Genomic DNA, 19583 nt, shown 5'->3' with positions numbered 1-19583 from the left:
ACACATCAGGCGGAAGACAATTTAAATCAGTCTCCATCTCTATTATAAATTTAATTATTTTTTTTTCCGTGAAATATTCATTTCCATCATACAAATATACAGTTACAATACTCTTAACCTACTTATTATTACTAATAATAAAAAAAATGATAAGTCGTATTGTCTTTTGTTAAAATAGCTTTTACACATTAAGAAAAACACTTTTTGAACGGATTAAAGCTATGTATTATTATTAAAACTAATAATTATTTACATAATTTTAAGTTTTAATAATAATACATAGCTTTAATCCGTTCAAAAAGTGTTTTTCTTAAAATGATAAGTAGAAAATTCAAACAAAGTTAAAAAGTTTGGTCTTTGTGTCACTGTATCTTTTACCTGGCAGCATTTCCTCGTTGTTTTGCGATACTTATTCGTTGAGCGAGGAAAGCACCAGCTCTCTGAGGTCACCGGTACCATCTACCATATACCAGGCGCCAACTTAAAACTTGAATTAGCGCCTGTGCCCATAGGCCAAGAGACTACTCCAAAGGGAATAAAATCAAGACTGGAAAGACTCTTCTATTTGAGCCGAAATTATTTAGTTTGACTTGACAACAAACTAGATCGATTTGCAAAAGTCAATTTTTTAGCTAAATAAGTAATCGACACTGAATTGGCATATTTTCGAGTTTACAAAAGCAACTTACCTTGCCGCATAGAATTTCTAATTAGTGCAAAGCAAATACAATGAGATAAACTCAAACCCAATCGGAGAATTTAATTAAACAAAATATTTTCACAGTTAACTGAGTAAAAATTAAACGATTCTACGGATTAATCGGGATTAAAAATAAAACTTCCACGAACATCACCTGGTACGTTCCATTAGACGCATATTGCTAGAACGCATTAGCGCATCGAGTTTCTGCAGTTCGAATTTCTGTTCGCGCCTACTTTCTTTTTATTCTACACTGCCAGTCCTCAAAGGAGTTTTATAATTTACTATCTATGGGTCCTTTTAGTTTTTAGTCTGGATGTCTACGTGCTGTGTATATTGCACTCACATATTCCCACTGTTTTTTAATTATTTGGTACCCTATAACTAAAGTATGAGCACAAAGATTGTTCTATCTTCCAGTTCCGCAAATTAAGTATTTATAGTGTTGTATCGGGCATGTTAATCTCTCTGATATCGCATTTTAAAGAAACTTAACATATACTATAGAACGCAAAGATAGTCGATAATGTTTCCTTTGACTATTACATTTAGTACCTGATAAATTATTTGATTAAATTTCCTGAATTCTTGTATAACAGCTATGTACTTGTGTTTTCTGAGGAATCGAAGTCACAGGTTCCGGAGTAAAAACACTTCACATACCAGTGCAATGGCTATTTGACAAACTTCGTATCTCAGTTGTGTGTCATTGACCTTATTTTTGGGTAAGTTACATTTGTAAACATTCATAATCTAAACATCTTTCACACGGTAACCGTATTTTTATCAGAGGAATCAGTACAACAACAATTTCTTATCTATTGAGGTTTCTTTTGTCTTTTCAAAGAACAATTATGTTATACATACATATTTAATGGGTTATTTTGATTGACTCAAAAGAAATATGTTTGAAACGAACAACATGTACAATTAGAACCTGTGCGAATAATTGAAAGTCCTCCAATGGAACATGGAGCAGACGTAGTATATTGGCCTCTATTGTTAATCATTGTCTTTAGGCTAGTAGATTATCAGCCTCCAGCTATGACACGTGACTTACATTTTTGGGTCTATAACAAGAGGTAATTGCGTAAGTAGAAATAATATCCCTTGTAACCGCGACTCAAATATATGATCTCAGCGATTTCTCAAATACTAGAACACTGTTGTTAACCGTGAAATACAGTATACACAAGTTTATACGTACTTTATTTACGTAACTATGAGATTTGATGTAAAAAATATATAATGTTAGACGTAATCGTTAAAAATGTTTACAATAAATAGAAATGTCAAGCTTTACTACAATCATTGAAAATAACAAGTCTTCGTTTATATACCACACGTGATGTGAAGGTTGGAAAACAGACCGAAAAATATGTGGACAAGGAGACAAGACATAAAACAACAGAACATAAATATGTATTTTCTCAAGTAAGAGGCATCCACCACACCAAGCAAAGCCTGAGTATAGAAGTTAGTATAATTTCACGTTTAAACTTTACACTTAATTAAACCGCTGACCAAGTAAGATTAAAAATAGAAACCCTTATTTAAATCTAGGTCTCCAGCCTCCATATAAAGACTTAACATGACTAGGCGTTAGACTAGTTTTTACCCTTCTAGGTCGTCGAGATTATTAACCGGAAACTTGCTTTTTATAAGTACAGTCATAGTACACCAGAACACCTAGGTTTGTGAGTGCAAGATTGTTTCATTATTACATACTTTCATTTCTCGCGGACTGTAATGGCGACTTTATTGTGGCGAGATGTATTTTTAAAGGTACAAGTTTCTCTATGACAATTATGGTCTCAAAAATAAATTAAACTTATAAAAAATTCTGTATAGTATGTATTACACTATACAATTGATTTAGAAAATAAATAAAAATAAATAAATATGTATATAGTTATGTGGTATGTATACCAGTCACAGGATAAGGTACTCTAAGGTCTTTTGTATAGATTTTAGGATTTTTTGCTAATATAGCTTGTTTTCTAAATTCTTTCAGTGTCTATTATAAATAGAAATTTCTATATCACTTAAAAAACTATTATTTAATTTATAACAATGTCTTTTGTTTAAAAAGTAAATTTGGCATGGTTTAAATCAATCATAAGTCATACTAAGTATAATACTTAATTTATATACTTTATACTGAACATCCTATGTTGTGTTCCTTAATCAAGAATTAACTGGGTATATATCTGTAAGATATAGGTATTTTTAATAAACCTTATTATATATATTGAATCCTACAAGGTAACATAATCTTATCCAGACTATGTCACAGCTGTGAGTGTATAAAGTAAACAATGAAATCACTGAACACAATGCTAGTCCTATCACAGTATTATTCATTATAGTATCAAGTAACACTATTAGTAACACTAGATTTAGAATAACATCTTCCATGTTTGGGTTAGGTAATGGTAGAGTTTCTTTAGTAATATAGAAAATAAATTTTAGTTAATTAATGAATCATAAATATTTAAATGTTCATATATTCCATTTATATCAAATACAAAAGTTCTATTTTAATATATTTGTGACACAAAATACTAATGTGAATTGAAAATAAAACAATATTTATTATTTCTTTGAATAAATTTGAGTAAATATGTAGTTTCATCATTGTAATAACACTGGTTGGTAATTATATGTGGATTGCGATCAATCTTGCCATGTTAAATATCTGGCTATTGTTGTTCAGTTGGATCATTAGTGACAATGCTGAGTTTCTTCAGTCTCCTATCCTATGTATAAAGACTTGCTACATTCGCTTTATATATAAATATAATTCCCAGTATAACAAAATTTAACATTTTAATAAGCAAAGCAAAGCAAGTGCAACTGTGTTAGTGTTAACTGTGTAACTAGATTCTTGGTTAAATGTAAACCTGTTCCACTGGCTTTAGAATTGTGGAGCTAGACACAATTTTAGCTATACAAGAAATTTCTGAATTCTACATGGGAGAGACATATTCCTAATATGGGTAAAAAAACAAAGAGAAATGTTTTAAGCTTTGTTTTAAGCCACATTTTTTTTACTGTAGTTAGTTTTATATGAAATCTACAAAACATTTTTTTTTACTTTTATTAATATTATTATTGGTATACAACCATGTGTGTGCCATGTAACAATACACATACATGTAGATACATACTTAATTTAAATAAAATATCTGACAGTTAACAGGGATTTCTGAAAGATATTTAGGAGAAACAATCTCAAGCACACAAGTAGAAGCATATAAGTACTAATATTATACATAATGCATAATAATTGTTTTAAATAGAACAATACTATACAATACTGAAGAGTGTACTCCACAAAGTGTGCTGGTAAAAGCAGAAAAACCTTCTATGGAGCTACTTATATGTCCCCACAAGCTCATCGTCATAGCTTTCCATTTAAAGTGGCATTGTTTTGTGAATGTTACACAATTTAAAAGGATTCTGCACTTGTTCTAACTTATGGGATAAACAACATGCATTTTTAAAATTCAATTGTATAATGGATCTGTAATATATAATTCTAGCAATATCAATAGGAAATTGTTCTTTCGAATTTAATTTTGTAATAAAATTGAAAGATAATAAGATTTTATATTTATTATACATTATCAGTCACCACAAGCATTATTGTAAATATACCTTACATTTAAAATAGTAGCTCCTGTGTAAATGATTAGAGGTCGAAGAAAGTCAATTAATTAAAAGCTAAAAAAAATATATCCATAGTAAAATAAGTGAATTTAATAGTCTTTAATGTCTGGTATTATAGCAAACACATTATCGTAGTTTGGATGTCACTAAACAATGGTAGATTTCAGTTTACGATAAAACCATCACGCGATCATAAAAATTATCTATCTAAGCATTTTGAATAAATTATTCAGGATATAGACTATTTTATAATTCACTATCTACATGAAACCTTTTTTGGTATTATCATTAGCGATTGAAAACAACAAAAAAATTACGTCGAAGGAGGATTGATACAACTGAACATATAATTTTAGAGAATGTAGGTGAATAATTATATTAGTAATGTTAACTAACCTTCGTGTATAGGTGAATCACAATAATTTATTACACATATCACTAACACTGGCACTATCAAGAGCACAACAACGGAAAAAACTTAACCGGTATCGAACCGATTATACCATGGGGAAATTATGCATTTTTTATTTACTCTATCGATTTTAACACGATCTAAATTTAACGAGATTTTAAACAGGTTCTACACAATATCACTTGGAGCACCTTAGTAATTTCATTAATAACACCTAATATCGATTCCCACAAACGACAATTCAAACAAGCGCGATAAATTCAATATTAACTAATATACATTGCCTTGCATGAGTTACTTTGATAAATTACAAAGACTGAATAATTTTTTAACTAATTGCAAGCATTTATTTGTATGTTATGGTGATTTTCCGTATAATTTATCTTACAAAGGTTCTAAGCAAGAGGTTGAGTATACAACCACTACGGTTAATGCTCGCGTTGACACTAAACGCGATATAGACTGTAGATGTCGCATTCACGTTTCGGCCATCATGGAAAATGGCGATGGACATGAAACGTCAAACGTAAGCTATACAATTTAGACTTTAATAACAAAGTAGAAAGTCTACATTTCTAAATCAGGCTCTTACATCAAAACCATTCGATCGTATTACGCGACTAATTCAAATCGCCGCCTAATACATAAGTGTTATTCGAGTGCCTGTGCACATTTGTCTACTCGTATTAAAATGTTTCTCTTCTACTTGGATGCGTTTCAGATTTTCAAACAAATAAATTTTATTACGCTTGCGCGATCACTGTTTTGTTTTGTGTAACAACCGCCCTAATCGCTCTAAAAATAAGGAACAAAAAAATATTTTGGAAACAATGATTAGTTTTCCGTTCATTAAACATTCATTGAAGCCTTGGTAATTCCAAAGTAATACTGTCACTGGAAATACTGATACAATTAGATATAATACTGTCAATATGTTTTTTTATTTAAACAGTATGTCAAAAGGTGCTTATCTTATCTATATATTTAAAAAAAGAATCCAATTTTCCCTTGGTCACGGCATCACGTGTAAACGGCTCGACCGATTTCGCTAGTTCTTTTTTGTTGTGTTTGTTATTGTCAGGAGAAGGTTCTTAAGAAAGAAAAATTAAAAATTGAGCGGAAAATTAGAAAATTTAAGAATACTTTTGTTACGAAAGCAAATTTCTTTTTCAGTGCATAGCGCCTTTACAATTTAAACTTTATTTATTACGGCGTTTGACATCAAATTGACAGAAAGCGTGCTACAAATATCGTCAAAGAGGATGTAAGAAAAATGAATATCGTTTAAAATAAATGCTTCGATCGGAGTTATTATATTGATAAAATACGTACATAAAATAATTTTAGTAGCTAATCGTTTGTAGCATTAATATTGAAACTCCATATTTTTCACGTGGCCAGTTGTATGTCGCCTTTTCCCGTGTCTGAATATCAACAAAACTATTTATATACGCGCCAGAAAAACAAACAAAGAATATTGTATACCTTAAGGCATTAGAATAATAAACACTTTGTTTCTGAAATATTTTTTTAGTTAATTATACCAATTCGAAATTAATAATCTTTAAAACAATAAAGTCAATTAAGCTATATTAAATACAAAACATATAATGTGATAATAAATATATCAAACATAAAATCCTTATAGACAAAACTAGTTATTATAAATGCTAATGTTTTCCTAATTCCTTTTGAACAATCATACCGGTATACATTTGTCAAATAGTTAAACCCTTACGAGAAAATAACGACTTTTTAGGATTTCAAGCACATGTACAGTAAGTAAAAAAAAGTCAATAAAAATTTACTTTCACAAACTTTCAGTAACCCTTATGATCTCATTTCATAAGTTCGTTATGACAAGTAGGCCACCACACTTTTCACGCCAATTATTTTAATTTAAGTCAAGGTATTATTATTGCTATCTGTGGTTTCACTTGAATATAATCATTTGGTATGTTTAAATAGTCTACTTTGCACGATGTAACTTTTTTTATTAGTTTTCTATGATTTTGTAGATAATATTGTCTACGACGATATTTTTTGAATATTATATATAAATAAAGAATATATGTTTATACATGAAAATATTATATATATTCCACTGCTTTGGTAGAGGTACTATTTATATTTAATATTATAGATAATCGAATAAAACATTTTAGATTGTATAAATAATAATCTCATACATAAGTAATTGGTCTTATTTTATATCCTTGGAATTCGAATACTTTAAAATTCTAAATAAGTTATAAGTACACTCAAAAGCTCTTAAACCTATTTTGACATTCGAGTTGAAGAGTTTGACTTCACAAAAATATATCTATGAAAGGTTTCATTCTAATAACTTGATAAAGTATTGTCTATGAACAACCCAATTAAAATCAACAGTGCGGAAAAAGCTTACAAAGTTTAGCTTTAATCGCAGAAATGGAAAAAATAACAAAGCCTGGAATGCCTAAGGCGTCAACAAGGTAAGGAATAAGTAATATCTGGTAGGCTTCATGTCAGGATAGCACGTAAATAAAAAGATTGTTAAAGTATACAGGTAAACTTTTTTTACGTTATTTGACATTTTATTTATACTCAAAATAGGGGAGACTGTCGAATTTTTAACAAGTTTGTTGATTAGACTTTTCTTTTGACCACGACTTCATTGTGTATTTTATTCTGCCATATCGCAAACCTTCCAAAACCGTAATTTTTGAACAGAGAAAGCGATCTTTTAACTGACAGCTCTTTGAGTTGAAGATTAGTTATTCTATTTTTTAATTTTTTATTAAACATCAAACGCAAAAATCTATAAAGTTAATATGAAATTTATATTAAATTGTTAATTTTAATAAAATGAAATTAATTTGTTTTATTCTTTTACAAGAATATTTATTAGTCGTGTCTTGTGGAAAGATATACAATTGCTACAAAAATCGAATTGAAAAACCCAACATGAAACAATAATTAAAAAAAATGTCAAAGTATTTAAATAATTCCAATAGATGACTTGTTGCCCAATGAAGCAATTTCAAACTAAATCAGATTAATCTCTTATGTTTATCATATATAATCTTAATAAAACACTTATTTTGACTTTAAAGGGCCGGAACGCTTACGCGAGTCTACTTCCATCGTGAGTGTTCATTATCGGCACTACGACTTAACATCTGGTTGACCAAACACTAAGAAGAACAGGCCTGTTTGCTGCTCGTTCTTAAAACTTAACACCATACGAAAATATTTTTATAAAGAAAACTCTTTTTTAGATATAAGTGGCGCCACCTATTTTAATATATAGTAACTCGTTGTTATGTCAAACGCCATCTATTGCCAAATAGTTTAATTAAATGTTCTTATTAACGCAACTAGAGGGAACCACTTACGATTGAAAACTTAATTTCCCGTAACTTATGTTTGAGGATCAAAGTGGTTAAAGGTGCTCTTGACCCGAAGATCGTTTATTCGAAGCTCGGTTGTGTACCAACAGATGTATGATGTTCTTTGTATATGCGTAATGTTACTTACGAACTTGCTCGTACAATGAACGATCGTGTCATAAGCCAGAAGGTCTTAGGATAAAATTCAGGGTCGAGTATATACTCGATATATATATATATATATATATATACTATACTTAAATATATATTTACCGATAATTTACCGTATGTGAATAACGAATTGGATAAAAAAACAGACAATAAAAAGTAGTATAGGCAATACTACATGAAGATTTGTGTGTTAAATGCAATTCGTTAAAAGACATCAGAATGATAATAAATAACCAACATTAATACATACCTATGATGATATGATACCCAACACCTGCAGAAAATAAACTTTGAGACAGAAAAAAGTTTTAAAAGACAAATATCATCACCAAACGCGATTGGGTAATAACAATGCGTCATTCTTTGTCCCAAAGTTGGGGACAATATACACAAAACCTTCTTCATTTATTTTCCAAGAATTTTGTGTTTTTCACTTGTTAAATTTACTATGCTGAGTTGTTCAAGGTTTGGCGCTTATGCTATTTCAACCAACTACAAGAAATTTAATATTAGAGATTATGATAATTGCGTCTGCTTGGAGCACGTGTGCAAAGTGTTAGTGCTTTGTAACTGTTTAAGTTTCATCAACATCAATTCTGTAGTTTTCCAGGTATCTGGACGGGACATATATAAAAAAAAATGTGTTTATTCATTATAAGTGCATATGCATTACAATGTGGGAACCCTTTAAGTAAAAAAAACTGTGTCAGGGTTCACACACATAAAGATAGATAGATATACTTAAAGAAATGAGTTGAAAAAGTTTTTATTACGTGTTTAATGTATTTTATATAGAACGCCAATAGCGAACACATTATAACCAGATTCTGACCTATGCAAGGCCATAGACCACTCACCTACCATGGTGAGAAATGTTTACCTGTATTCTATAAAGTCATTAAAACTTGAATCCGCGGTATCTAAGACGATAGTCTTGAGACACAGCCTTCTCTAAAGCTATCTTGGTCTAACCTGATTACTTAGCCGCGTTCATCCACTCCTCCAGGGCAGTTTTAGTCAAGAGGCTGTATATGTCGCAGTAAAGTAGTTAAATCAGAGGGTTAATTGAATCTCTAGACAGTTAATTAAATGTCGATATTCAATCAAGTCGCTAAAGGTCCGTCAGACAAGTGAGTGAACGAAACGTTTAACGAGTTTCCTAAACGTTCTTAGCCATAAACAGGGGCGCTATTAGAAATTTATTAAAATTATTTGGAATTAGCATTTCTCATTAAATGTTTTACTTACTGTGTATTCTTTACTTACTGTAAATTCTTCCTAAAAATGAAAAATATGATAAATGTTTCTTAAAATTAAAGAGAATTTTGAAGTGAAACTTCTTAAGGCGCATGAGGGTAAAAAAATAGTGAGAAAGAGAAAACAGGAAAAAATACACGCTATTGATTGGTGTATTCGTTAAATATTAGAACTTAAGATGGCAATTCTGTCGCATAACGTCTTGTGCAGTGACAGAAGTTAACAGAAGTTGGTGTGGTGGAAACACAAACTGTACACAATTTTTTGTCCACCAGGACCTCGAACATATTTAAATCATTAACATATATACTAAGGCCTATATAAACTATAACATTAGAACAATCAAACCATTAAAATTGCACGTAAAACGTCACAAACCAATTGAAGCATTGACGCGCCATAGATAGCCGATGCAATAAACCTGTTCTTGTCGAGAATTCTCAGGATGACTTATGATATACGAATATGTATTAAATTACGTATATATTTGTTATGCATAATTTATGTAATATTTTTTAAATTTAAATTTAATATTGTTTCTTGTTATATTAGTAAGAAGTGTAGCTGGTAGCGAGTTTATTAAATTTGGAATAATGTAATCTAATGTTTTTTTCCCATATAAGTTATTGTATTTGGGTAATAGAAATTAGTTTTTTAATTCTCTACGTGTTGAATAATGATAGTGTGTTTTAATTGTTTTGAGGTAATTTTCTGTAAAGTAGTTTTCATTTAATAATCCTAGTTGCACTTTCTCTTGTATAGGTATAATTTTGAAAAATTCTTTATATTGTGATTTTAATTCTATTAAGATATTTATTTGTTATATATTTGTTTATTTAATAAGATATACAAATACATGGAGTGATTATATACTGGTACATGATCACCTATTTTGGCTTTTACCTTAGTAATAATTAATTTACAAAGAAGTTTCACTTCTGACATGTGAACTTTGTACGAGCACACTTTTTTTAAATTAAAAATCATGTATGATGAATAGGAATTTTAGTATGGATAAGGTGGGACATGGCACATAAAAGCATGGGAAACACTGGTGTTGTGCCTGTAGGGGCTCATTTACACCAGCGACACGATGTCAACGGCAAAGGCAACTGTAGCTATCGACATCTGTTGGCGGCAGCCGACAACGCATCGGCGTTAGTCGACCTATATCGTACAGATAGTCGACAGATGTCGCCAGTGTGCTTATGAGCCCTGCTTCCTCTGCTTTTCACAGTGAAAATGCAAATAGTTAGTTAGTTTAAAAGGTGTTAAATAAAAAAGTTTAATAAAATAATTTAAATATTTATTAATACTTTAATGTTTAAAGCCTAATTTCAATAAGTACATTAATATAAAATTATGGTAAGTCATTAGTCGCCGCTCAGTGGTAGAGGTCATCTTTCTAAAGTAATGAGTTTATTTTTCATTGCATATAACAATATCTATACAATATAAGACTAAATATATGTATATATTTTTTAATTAAAACTGCTGTTGTTTAAGGCTTACCACTGAGCTGGGGATATCTAAATAATATTGGACGTAACATGCACGGTAGCTTTCAAAGCATTTCGCAATGTAAATTATAAAATTGTTTTCTAAAGGCCGATCCATGCTAATATTACAAATTAGATAATCGGTGCTTAGAAAGTATACTATACTACTATACTATATATTCTAGTCTATCTATAAAATTATGTTAATAACGTACCTTGTTATAATAATAGATCCCATTCGAAAAAAAATTATTTAACAAAATAAAAATAGGGGTCGAATTTTAGTAATAAGTTTTGAAGTGGAAATTACGATCATTTATATAAAAAATTGTGTAAAATAACATTTCAATTAGCAACCACGTAGACCTTTTAATGTGAATTTGACAGCCTTTCATGGATTTTATCAATCTACGACTCGTTCTTATTACGACAATATAGAGAAAATCCCAAATGCAGTCTCATTCTGTACATATTTTATCACATTTCGCAGGAATTTACTCCAAAAAGCTTTTCAAGGGTATTGATTGGCAGATAGTTTTACGACAGAAATACAATGCAACTATCACGATATAACCTACAACCTATATCAACAAAACGTGCTCAATTTAATAACAAAATTACATGATTAACATTAATTAAAATTCTAAATGCTTTTAATTTATCTAATAATTGAATTGAACGAAAACATTCACTTTGAAGACTTGATTTAGAACGTATACTAATTATAAATATATTTTTGTTTGCAATGATTTTTAATTTTAAAATTGTCTTCATTCAAAAACTACTTTTTTTAATTTGTCACCATTGTAATAATTCAAAGTAACATAGGCTAAATTTACTTTTATATTCATAAATAAGTGTGAAGGCGGGATTGACCGCTTTAACACAAAAATGATAAAGAGAAAATCAATATGAAGAATATAATTGTTTGGTATTTACATAATATAATAATACTGCTACGTTTTACACCAGGCGAGCCATGAGCTGACTATGAAGTCTATGCATGAAGCCCTAGAGGTAAAAGTTTACTATAGATACAATTTTGTTAAACTGCCCCATTCTCTTACATTTGTTAAACTGCCCCATTCTTTTACATTTGTTAAACTGCCTCATTCTCTGTCATTTTTTAGACTGTCCCTTTTTTACATTTGTTAAACTGCCTCATTCTCTTATATTTGTTAAAATGTCCCATTCTCTGAAATTGTTTAACTTTAAGGCATTATTCTTTAGATATAGTTTAATTGATCACTCTGAGACCACTTATTAGTTGTTGTCATGGTTGCATACGATTAATTGATGAATTTCAAGTGGTTTATCTTCCTTATTCGCGAAAAATGATGATAAAAAATATCTCGATTCTTCGGCTATACAATGAATACGATAACAAACAATAATTCTTTCGAAACATCAAATACATAATAATTTAATATATGTTGTGGACGAAGAGGTATATGTATATTAAATATACTTAAGGCACTTGATCTCACTGATTTTGATAAAATACCGTTTACTTATCTAGAATTATTTATATGTTGTCTTTTATATATCACATTTTAACCTACATTAAAAAACGAAGGATTTACAAATTGACGACGTTTTTACAGAAATAAATATTTCTGTAATTAGATATAATTAATGCCACGTAAACAAAACATGACAGAACAATAGATAAATCGACGCCACAATAAGATTTCCGATCATAATAGGAAAACCAATCTTCAAATACTGCATAAATGTGAATCTGTACCCGTGTTGTTCTGCAACTCCTGCGCAGACGACATTTGCGCTGGCGCCAATAAGGGTTCCGTTACCTAAAAAGGTTACCGATTTCAAAACATAATAACCTAAAAATAATAATATCCGAGACAAGTCTACGAATTCTAACTGCCAAGTAATCACAAAATAATAATGTTGTTGGATAACTAGCCAATTGCATTTTTTTTCTTATAGAACAGGGACGAGGCTCGCCTAATGGTAAGCGATACTTGCCCATGGACACTGACAACGGCAAGGCGTGAGTGCAAAGTTTTAGATTTGTCTTTGAATCGATGTTTTTAACTCATCCACAACCGTCCAAACATTCACACGGTACTCACCACCCAAACAAGCGCCAAAACTCAAAGCCCACGCTAGTGGCTGGAGTGGTAACGCCAAGCCAGTGGGATCAGACAAGGCTGCCGTTACTCGTACCATCATGGTACTCAGTGGTATATTGTCCACGAATGCTGAAGCCAGGCCTGACACCTGCAAATTACATGACATCAGTATACAAAACATAGCAAAATTGGGATGCAATAAATAAAATATGTTTTACAAAATTATACCTTATTTATTGGTAAATATCTTTGATGATGGGGTTGAAACCGTGGGTGGAGACGGAAATGACAATAATTTATATTTTTATTTCCATTTGACAAGGAATAGGAGGGTATTTCCACAAAATTTTTGGAAGTACCCTCACGGACAAAAACTTATTTTACTCTTTTAGAAGAAATTTATTCGTCATGATATCAAATGAAACCAGTGCTGCTGCAACCGTTTAGATCTGGGCCTGAGTTTTCTGTATCTGATCGTTACTATTTCTCAAGTAAGGTGATCAACCTTCTGGATCAGACACGCGCCTACGACTTTTTGTGTATATACGATGCCCAATTCCTCTCGATGTTCTTCCGCTCAAGTGCTAAATAGGCACATAACGGTTGGTTATAAAACGGTTAAAATGGAGTCCAAAATGATGAACAATAAATATTCCTTTAACATACCCATAAGATCAGCATAATGGCCACAGCAAGTCTTGATTCTTCACCAACTTGCAAAATGAGGTTTTCTGTCAGTCTGCCAATCCACGCTATGAGCCCTAACTTCGACAGGACCTGGAGATCATAATGTGTTATGGCGTTAAATGTTTGATAAGGGACTATATGAAGTTTCGAAACAAAAAACGATCTATCAAATCTAAAGATATCAATAATAATAAATAAAGGCCTTATATTATCAGATATTAACAAACCTCCATTAAAACAAATAAAGCAGCAAAAAAGAGTAGAGTCGACCACTCAACTCGTGCCAAAATCGGCTCCAAGTCTTCCCTCTCTGCTAGTAAGAGTAAGAGAATAGCGCCTAATAATGCTGTCCAACCGAGAGAGAGATTTTCTGCAACAAAAACATAATTCCCCAAACTTAAATATCTTTGAATTTTCTATTAATTATTATTATTATTGCCATGTAGGTTAAGAATATTGTAAATACTGTATTTGTTCAAAATCATTTATTCATATAGGTAACACAACGTACACTTATGAACGTCAAAAACAGAAATGTATAAAAAATGCTTCTAATTTTACATTTACTGCTAGTTCTCAAATTAAGGGCGTAGAACGGAAGAGAAGAACTGGCAATAAACTCTCCGCCACGCTTTTTAATCGCCAAGTTGTTTGTTTTACACAACGTTTGTAAGGATCTGCAACCTTTACACCATGTTCCACATGACATCTTAAGTAATTAATAAAAATAAAATGAATTAAAAACAAAGACTTCTATCAGTAGAAGACATGGTGAAAACACGCAAATTAATAGTCAAACAAACACCAGTCATCACAAGTAGCAACCGTTCACGAGTATGACGCTCGGCCAACACCAAATATATTACCCATAAACGTTTATTTATTTATTTTCTATTCTTACAATAACTTAATACAATGTAATAGAAAAATCAACCACATAATAATATAATATAAACAAATCCGGAAAACGTAAACCTTAACCTTTTTATAACTAATAATAACTAAATATATTCGTCTCACATGCCATAGTGGTCAGAGTGCGCAAGACATGCGTAAATGATGCTTCCCTATCATGTATTTATTTTATTTATTTATTTACACTTCGTTACACTACAAAATAAAAATAAAAATTAACATAATTAAATCAAAAGGAGGGCAACTGGCGGCCTTATCGCTTACGAGCGATCTCTTCCAGGCAACCACTGTGAGTAAAGAAAAAAATAAATGTATTAAATAAGATAGGCAAGTAGTGCAAAATACATGTAATACACAGTTGTTAAACAAAACTAAACAGGAATAAAATATTAAAGATACATTAAAGAGTAAAAAGTCATTACAGTATTTAATGTCATTTTGTGTCACATAAAAAGCTTAATAAAGGAACTAAACAAAAGTATTTGATTAGAGTTGGAACTAAGTGGATGAGTGAATTACCTATCTATAAAAAAAAAAATATCAGTGACAGTACATCACATCTGATTCTAACAGTACAACGTTTTTTTAATTATCTTTATTTTTGGTATTATGTACCTTAAATATTATATTGTTTGCATGTACCCTGAAATCAGATCTTAACTCGTATAAGAGTTTTCGCAATTATGTGTCACGTTGTTTGTCCGCTATAGACTCCTAAACTACTTTACCGATTTCAATCAAATTTGCACACCGTGTGCAGTTTGATCTAACTTTAATAATAGGATAGCTTACATATATATAATTCTATTGTACGTGTGTGTGTCACTGAACTTCTCTTAAACGGCTGGACCGATTTTAATGATTTTTTGGATGCGTTTGGGGTCCTGGGTGGTTTAGATTCACAAATCAGCACGGCAGATGGCGCTGCAGTTGGTACTTTCATACTTTGTTTAATATCCTAATCGCTTGTAATGCAGGAGAACGTTTATCAAGTCCTCTAGTAGCTACATAAATGATTAGCAAATACTTAAATGAATGAATACTTACGCAGCTGTGGTATCGCGTGTAGGAAGAAGACCACCACGACGAAGGTGACGCAAATGGAGGCTTTTATGAGCAGTGGCTTGTCCCGGATACAGTACTGAAATATATATATATTATAATACAAACAGAAAACAATATTTATTTTTAAATGAAGTGGCTAGAAGGCTCGCAAGTGGGTTGCCGGCCTTTTGAGAATCGGGATGCTCTACGTACGGGTAAGGATCCGGATTTTGATCCGGAGAAGGATTAAAATAAATTAATTTAGTTTATGTCTATACACGTGCAAAGCTTTAAATAGCTAGATAATAAATTTGCCATTGTATATTCTTTGTTGAAGGCCGCTTGATGTAATAAAAACTACATACCTTTTCCTTCATCTGCGCAAGAGTGGAACAGAAGAGTGGGTCGTTCTTGTTCGTACCACTTCCGCTCTCTTTTTTCAGCAACAGAGCGTTTAGTCTCTGTACCTGAAACATATCGATCATAAAACATATTTCATACACAAAAGACGTATAAATCTATTACGTAGTTATCACTTATAATCTTTAGTAAAAGTAAAGAAGTTAAGAATAACATTCGTACTTATATTTTATACTTTAAACCTGATTTAAGAGTAAAGAGACCATTCGTTATTAATAAATTAGAGCAAGGGTTAGTTTTCTATTATTTCATAGGAGGCAAACGGGCAGAAGGCTCAGAGAAATATTTAATTTGTTACAATGTTTATTGCAAAATGTTATAATTCTGCGAATCTTGATTTGTTGGCTACAACATACTAAGCAATACTTGTCTAAATCAGTGTTTCCCAACCTGGGGTCCACGCCCCACAGTGGGGCAAGGGAGCCACCCTTTACGAAAATTTATTAAAATTATTTGTAATTTGAATTTTAGTTTTCGTAACAACTTTCTACTATTTCCTAAAACCTATCTATCATTTGAGTATCTTAAGTGACCAAGATATTATATACGTTAGATGGGCCATAATATTTTTAGTGGGGCATGGTACTAAAATGGTTGCAAACACTGGTATACAATATATAAATTGCTCGACCTTTTTTTCCAGAGCTCGCTTGACAATGTCCTCGTCTCTTGAGTAGGGACTGAGGGACGCCGACGCACGCTTCCAAACGGCCAGCTCTTGGCGGAGTTCTGGAAGATTTTAATATCTGAAGACCTAGTCGATAAAGACCCATATATTGGGTGATTCAAAAAATAACCCAAACCTAACATAACATAGACGAAGTGTAACATTTTAACTACTGTATGTAAATTATAATAAATTAAAACACCTAAAATTTAAAGTGTAATATTTTTATTTTAGGTAACTTTTATATTTACAATAATTGTCACGTATGTTAGACAAGATAGCTTATAAACATATACCGTAGATATAACATTATATATGTGGTGCTTTACTCGACCTTAAACTCTGCTAATTCGTTCAACAGGTCAAGGACGTGCGAATGTATCGTTTAAAAAATTTGTACCAAATATTTGCGTAGTTAATAAGCTTTTTTAAATATTATTCCCTGTTATAATACATATGTTAAAAAAACCAGTGGCGATCACCCAATAATAGATCTGGGTCTTGGTTTTCTGTATCTGTTTCGTGATCATTTGTCAATCAAATAGCAAGAAGGTCAATCAGGCTCCTTTGCCTAACATACGCCATCGACTTTTTGGTAGGCAAGCCGGTTTCCTCACGATGTTATTTATCCTTCATCCGTCAAGCGAATGTTAAATGAGCACATAGAAAGCCCATTGGTGTACAACCGGGGATTGAACCTGAGCGAGATGAGAGTCGCACGCTGAAGCCACTAGGCCAACACTGCTCTACACATAAATTTCAATCTGAACACCTTATACATTGCAATTAGATGCGGTAACTGTTCACTTACCAACAATTTGCCTTGGTACAGCGTGTCTTAATGAATTGATATCTCTAAATATAAATCTGAGTTGAAAGTATGTCTGTACGCTCACAAACAATATTCCGAGGCCCATGTGAAGTGTGAAGTTTGTGAAGTTTATATTCTGAAAGAAAGATTGAAAGTAATAATGAAACAATCAACAATGGATTTGCTCATCCGTGTGTTGTCGAAGTTATTTAACAGGGAATCGAATCGAAAGCCCAGAAATTATAATGTATGTAACTGTGAAAAAATTAGTTGCTTTTTTTATAGAACAGGAGGGAAATGGGCCCATCTGATGTTAAGTGGGAATGGACAACGGACACTCTCAATATCAGAGGATTCGCGAGTGCGTAGCCGGAATTTCATGACTTATATATCAACTAAACTTATCATGCAACTGAAAACGACAATTTACAAATAAACTGTGAGAAAATTAAAAAAATATATTTAATTATTCATTGTTGCTTTTCAATAGAAAGGTCCACTTTAGGTCTGGACTGATTTAGGGATGGACTGAAGTTCATGATCAGTTGTCTAATAGGCAGGTGATCACCTCTTTTCAATAAATGGTTATTTAATCGTCATGATTGTCTCACCGCATTCAATATGGATGGATGACTGGCGATGATGACATTGGGCGGGTCCCCCACGGGAGTGGCAGCCCCTCCCACGTTACTGAAGATCACCATTGACATCAGAACGGGAACTGGGTTCAGCTGCATCACTTCGCATAATCTGAAAGATGAGAGTCAGCTGATATTGAAATCACAAAACAGGTTAATTTATTTAGCCAAATAAATATATTACCTAATTGTTACCGGTGTCATCAATAAAACAGTTGTGACGTTGTCCAGGAACGTGGAGAAGAAAGCTGTAAAGAAGCAGAGGCAGTTGATCAGGGGCCAGGTCCTTCCTCCGGTGACCTGGAAATCAGTGTTATCTGTACATCCTAAATTTAAAAGAAGGCTTTGTAATTCTTAGCTGAAGTCTTCCCTCAAAAGTGTCAGTTTTTACTCCTAACTAAGATTTAAAAAATCTACTTCGCATTATTTTAACCCACTGTACCAATAAAGGCCAGAAGGAATTCCTATGAAGTAAAGATGAATAAAAAACATATATATACATGTAATTATATATAATAAAGATAATTTTTATTCAAACCATGTAGTTGGCACGTATCTCAAAACAACTTGTATATAATAAAATTCAATACGTTTTTGACAGGGGTCATATTTTGCGGTTAGGCTCGATTCTAATTCTTATTTATTTCTATTTGGGCCCCAAAAAAAACTACAAACTTACAAAATAATTACAAAACCATGTATGTAACAAAGAATTGCCATGGAAATGCATTTGCGCGGGGTCCGTGGGTCTCGACCGTCACCAGAATCTCTGCTATTCAGGAACCAGGTGAGCAATACCCACTATAATCACCTCGAGTAGATCCTAGAAAACCGCGTTACCGAGGCTCCGGGGTCGCTCTCGCATTCTACGGGTTCCTCAACGGCATGTTCTGCTCAAGAACCTCTGGTGCAGTACACGTAGTGTGTATATAGGAGGTAGGAGATGGGCTAACCTTCTCTTATTTAAACCGTCTCTTCTAACCTTAGGTTACTTCCTAAAGCTCTCCTTCTCCCGTTCTGCTGTCTCCTTCTGAAGCATTACTTGTTCACAGAAGGATACCACTGCGTTTTATACCTCCTCACTCCTTACCATTATTTTGGAGAACACTAGGCAGAGCAAGGTTTACCTATCACAGGACATAGATTATGACGTAGCTGAGACCACCGCGGACATTCCTCTAACGTATGCTGTGCCGTGTCACCATTTGCGCTAAATTCCAAGC

General features: G+C 32.1%; 2 protein-coding genes across 6 annotated transcripts in view; both read right to left on the bottom strand.

Annotated features, from left to right (window-relative positions):
• LOC123717192 overlaps window positions 1-5218 on the bottom strand; it is a 119749-nt gene extending 114531 nt beyond the window's left edge. Inside the window, exon 1 of the mRNA XM_045673071.1 lies at window positions 4769-5218. The gene's annotated coding sequence lies outside the window, so the exon portion shown is untranslated. The remainder of the gene's footprint in view (window positions 1-4768) is intronic.
• A 5691-nt stretch (window positions 5219-10909) lies between these two features.
• The window catches only part of LOC123717134 (P protein-like), a 30280-nt gene continuing 21606 nt past the window's right edge, over window positions 10910-19583 (bottom strand). For all 5 annotated transcript variants that reach the window (XM_045672961.1, XM_045672964.1, XM_045672965.1 and 2 more), the window contains exons 10-19: window positions 18545-18660; window positions 18334-18472; window positions 17723-17858; window positions 16876-16973; window positions 16190-16291; window positions 15828-15921; window positions 14093-14235; window positions 13845-13955; window positions 13179-13326; window positions 10910-12893 (exon numbers count right to left, since the gene is read on the bottom strand). In XM_045672961.1, the coding sequence (XP_045528917.1) occupies window positions 12715-12893; window positions 13179-13326; window positions 13845-13955; window positions 14093-14235; window positions 15828-15921; window positions 16190-16291; window positions 16876-16973; window positions 17723-17858; window positions 18334-18472; window positions 18545-18660 (1266 nt within the window). In that variant the 3' untranslated portion in view covers window positions 10910-12714. The remainder of the gene's footprint in view (window positions 12894-13178; window positions 13327-13844; window positions 13956-14092; window positions 14236-15827; window positions 15922-16189; window positions 16292-16875; window positions 16974-17722; window positions 17859-18333; window positions 18473-18544; window positions 18661-19583) is intronic.

Source organism: Pieris brassicae, chromosome 12 (genome assembly GCF_905147105.1).
Source record: "Pieris brassicae chromosome 12, ilPieBrab1.1, whole genome shotgun sequence".
NCBI classification, from domain to species: Eukaryota; Metazoa; Arthropoda; class Insecta; order Lepidoptera; family Pieridae; genus Pieris; species Pieris brassicae.
Note: the sequence above shows the minus strand (reverse complement) of the source record. Positions and strands in the feature narration are given on the sequence as shown.